Source organism: Solanum stenotomum, chromosome 7, assembly GCF_019186545.1.
Source record: "Solanum stenotomum isolate F172 chromosome 7, ASM1918654v1, whole genome shotgun sequence".
Lineage (NCBI taxonomy): Eukaryota > Viridiplantae > Streptophyta > Magnoliopsida > Solanales > Solanaceae > Solanum > Solanum stenotomum.
Window position 1 is genome coordinate 12,030,914 of NC_064288.1, and position 4,042 is coordinate 12,034,955.

At 37.3% G+C, this 4,042-nt stretch overlaps 1 protein-coding gene across 1 annotated transcript; it reads right to left on the reverse strand.

The window, feature by feature from the left end:
* Positions 1-3,133: 3,133 nt before the first annotated feature.
* On the reverse strand, positions 3,134-3,817 carry LOC125869647 (uncharacterized). The gene has a single exon (XM_049550105.1). The coding sequence runs from the start codon at positions 3,815-3,817 to the stop codon at positions 3,134-3,136; it is 684 nt and encodes a 227-aa protein (XP_049406062.1).
* Positions 3,818-4,042: the final 225 nt, after the last annotated feature.

Genomic DNA, 4,042 nt, shown 5'->3' on the forward strand with positions numbered 1-4,042 from the left:
AGAAAAATAGAAGAAATATTGGTTAGCACATCTAATGTAGTAAGTATGATAGCCATGCAAAAATCATGCTTAAAATGGACATTTGGTTGAAAACCATGCATTATGCCAATTTTGAGAAACATCATTAACATAAGTATAAGAGGCATAAGATACAACCCTAATCAACTTATAAGCCATTTCATCACATTAGATAATTCACCTTAAGTAACCCTAAGCTATACTTGTGCAATGTATGAATAGAGTATCATACCACCATCCACACTAAGTACCACTTTGAGGCCACCAAAGGTGAACTTACCATTCTTCCTTTCATCTTTAGAGAATACCCATACATAAGGAACATAAACATTTCATAAGTCATGACAAGGGAAGTAACTCATAATACAATCTAAGTAAAGCATGCATCATTACGTTAAGCATTTAAGTCAACATTCTTCATAAGCTACCTTCTGAGCACCTTCATTCATTATACATTAAGACATTGGAGAATCACACCATAGCCTCTCAAAGCCTACTCGTGCAATGCATGGATGGCATCCCATACTACCACCCACACTTAATAGAACCTCTCAAGTAACTATAGCACGTATCTCACATGAGAATAAGCACTAACCGACATAGATCATGCGAGCTTGACATGGAATTCGGTGTCATAACCCCACACCGTAAAGAGGTGGTCTAATTGCCTAAGGTAGGACTGGTAAGATTTTAGCTTAGGTGGATCCACTAGCTAATATCCTATGTTGGCACATAGTTATGGGGTAAGAAAGTTGTTCATTGAAACCCAAGACTAACGTGGGGAGAGTTTCCATCTTACCGTATCCATTCGGTGCTTAACCTTCATTCCCATAGAGTAGTTCATTCACATTAACAATACTGTACCTGAGAGAAATGCCATTGGCCTATCGACCCAAGGTACATTATTACACATGAAAGGAACGGCATAAGCCTATCGATTCATGGCACATTATTAAGATAGCTCATTGAATCCTTATGAAAGGAACGCTATAAGCCTATTGATTCAACATTCATTATTACATTAGTTCATTGACTCTTTTAGGAAAGGAATGTCATAAGACTATCGATTCAAGAGTCATCATTACATTAGTTCATTGGCTCATTATGAAAGGAATGTCATAAACCTATCTATTCAAGACATATCCTTAGATCACATTCATTAGTCATTTATGAAAGGAATGTCATTGGCCTATCGATTAATATTCATTAAGTCAAGAAACATTCATTATACAAGAAGAGGATGCCTACCAATTCAAGATACAATAATCCACATTACTTTCATTTATACAAGAAGAGGATGCCTAAGCCTACGTTTTAAGATGCAACATTACATTTAAGAAACCCTTGACATTCTATCATCATCATTAATGAGTGTTAATTGAGAATAATCTTTCAATAATAACACAATTACATTCTAAACATGATCATAATATTTTCGTTGAGATCACATGCATACACTTCACATCATAATCATACATAAATCCTTCATAAAACTTCCCTCCAAAGCTATAAATAAATCTCAACCCAAACATCTAGAATAATACATTATATAAGGGGAACAACATGACTCAATAATTAATTCAATATAGACATAAACAATTCAATATTCTTTCATAATCATTCAACCAAAATCACAAACTCACAATTTAGTACTTTGGGGAAATCATGGGTTCATATAGGAAAATTCATCTTAAAACAGCATTAACTCATGAATTAAATCACAATTCATCAAATATAAACCTTTGAAAACGTTTTGGAATTGAACCCATGCTTGGATTGAAACCCTAGCTTTTTGGGGGATTTTGGAAACTTGAAATCATTTTTCGAGAGGGCTCCTTGAATGAAACTTAATCGAGGATGAAGACTACCATATCTTTATGGAAGAAACTCCACGAAATTTGTGTGATAAAAGTGAAACCTTGAGCTTCATACCTTGCCTCCTTCATCTACAATGGTGGTTTCTAGAAAGAGAATTATTTGGAAGAGAGGTAGTTTCTAATCTGAGTGTTTGGGAATAATTAGTTGTAAAAGGTGTTTAATACTTTTAAAAATCCTTAAATAAATCTAATAAATCAATATAAACTGTCCCCAACTCATAACTAATTAATTGGGATTTTACTAACCTACCCTTACCTTTGGCCGAATCTAGACAGCAACACAGGGGTGATCTATGCCCCCAGACCTACGGACCATAGGTGGGCTCACGCCTCATCCTGAAGGTCCGAGGTTTGGGGATGGAACTCACCATTTGGGGCCTTTTACCTACGGAACACCCCCACAAGGTGTGGATGGACCTACGGGGCTTAGGTCCCATCCGTAGGTCATGAAATTTTTGACAGCTTTTTGGGTTAGACTTTATGGTCCTCCTCAAGGACCCTTGGTTGGTCCTTGGGGATTCGTACCTTGACGTTTGACCCCTAAGCCCCTCAACCTAAACTCGGGAACTCATTTAACAATCTAAAACCCCATGAAAAACTCAACAACACACTCGTTAAGCTCTTGTTTCTCTTACTAGTTTTTCGAGTCGTTACATTATCTCCTCCTTAGGAACATTCATCCTCGAATGACACTTTAAACACTTTTAGGGAAAAAAAACTCTAGACTAGCAGCCCATCATGCATGTAACATCATAGTAAATGCACAAATCATAGGAGGAAACATCAACTCCACATCAGTAAGCTCAATGCAACACAAGGAAGTAGGAACTACATCTACGAACTCACTATGCACGAAACATCTACTTTTCTCATTTCATTATAAGAATTACCTTCTCCAACTCAAATCATGCTCATCAAAACATCATTAGGCACATTTTGCAATTACTCTCAAAATCATATTTAGGCATGTTCAACAGTTCACCTCATTAAGTATATACGCAACTCTTACTAAATGCACATCAACATGAAGAACATAATTCATAAAAACTCATTTTCTTATTTCAACATAGATTCATCAAGAACAGGCATATCATAGGGAGACAATGGAAACACATAATTACACATGTCTCTAAAACATGAAATAGGCTACGAGGAACTCTTGGTGTCAAGCTTGAATAGGAATAGAAGGAAAAAAGATAAGGATATTAGAACTCTCAACAACCTTACTATTCAAAATACTATCTCCCTCTTGGGAGTAAACCCATACTAAGGCTAACATGAAAATAACATCGTAACCTCAATACACATTCACAACTATAAGGAACTATCAACAAACCGGTGCCTCCATCCGGAAGAGCTCCTTTGTCTTCTCTAGCCCGAAGTGCATAGAAACGACTATTCTTTGTAGCGTACGGGTCCGAGCCATTAAGAGAAGCTTGTTTGACAGCTCTCCCTTTGGCCGTGAGAGTAGGGCAATTTTTCACTTGGTGATCACTTTTTCCACAACCATAGCATCCATATGTACTGGCTAGGCAGTTCACATAGTGTTCCTTTCCATAATTGGTGCAAATAGGTTTAGGAAATGGAGAACCACTACCTTTCTCTTGGTTAACCCTAGGAGTGCTTGAAGAATCTTGGTTAGAATCCCTCTTTTTGAACCTTGGTTGACCTTGCTCATCGGACCTAGTTCTCTTCATGTCCCTATTCTTTCTCTTAAGTTTGGACTCCTCAATTGATTGAGCATATACCATAAACCTAGAGATGTTCATGTCTTCATAGAGCATTGTTGTACAACATTCTTCCTCAACTAGGTCGGACACATCCGTCACATATCTACGCATCTCATCCCTTGGGTTAGACACCAAAGATGGAGCATACTTAGACAATAGGATAAATTTCAAAGAATACTCTTGAACATTCATGTTACCTTGCCTAAGATTGATAAACTCCTTCACCTTAGCTTCCCTCTTTTCATGGGGAAACAACCTACCAAGGAATGCTTCCTTGAACACTTCCCAATCTATAGGACCCGCTCCTACCAGCCTATTTCTCTTCCATTAAGTGAACTTAACTTGGGCAACATCCTTCAATTGATAAGTGTCAAGTTACGCTTTTCTTTAAAAGTCACCCACATAGCATTCACTACA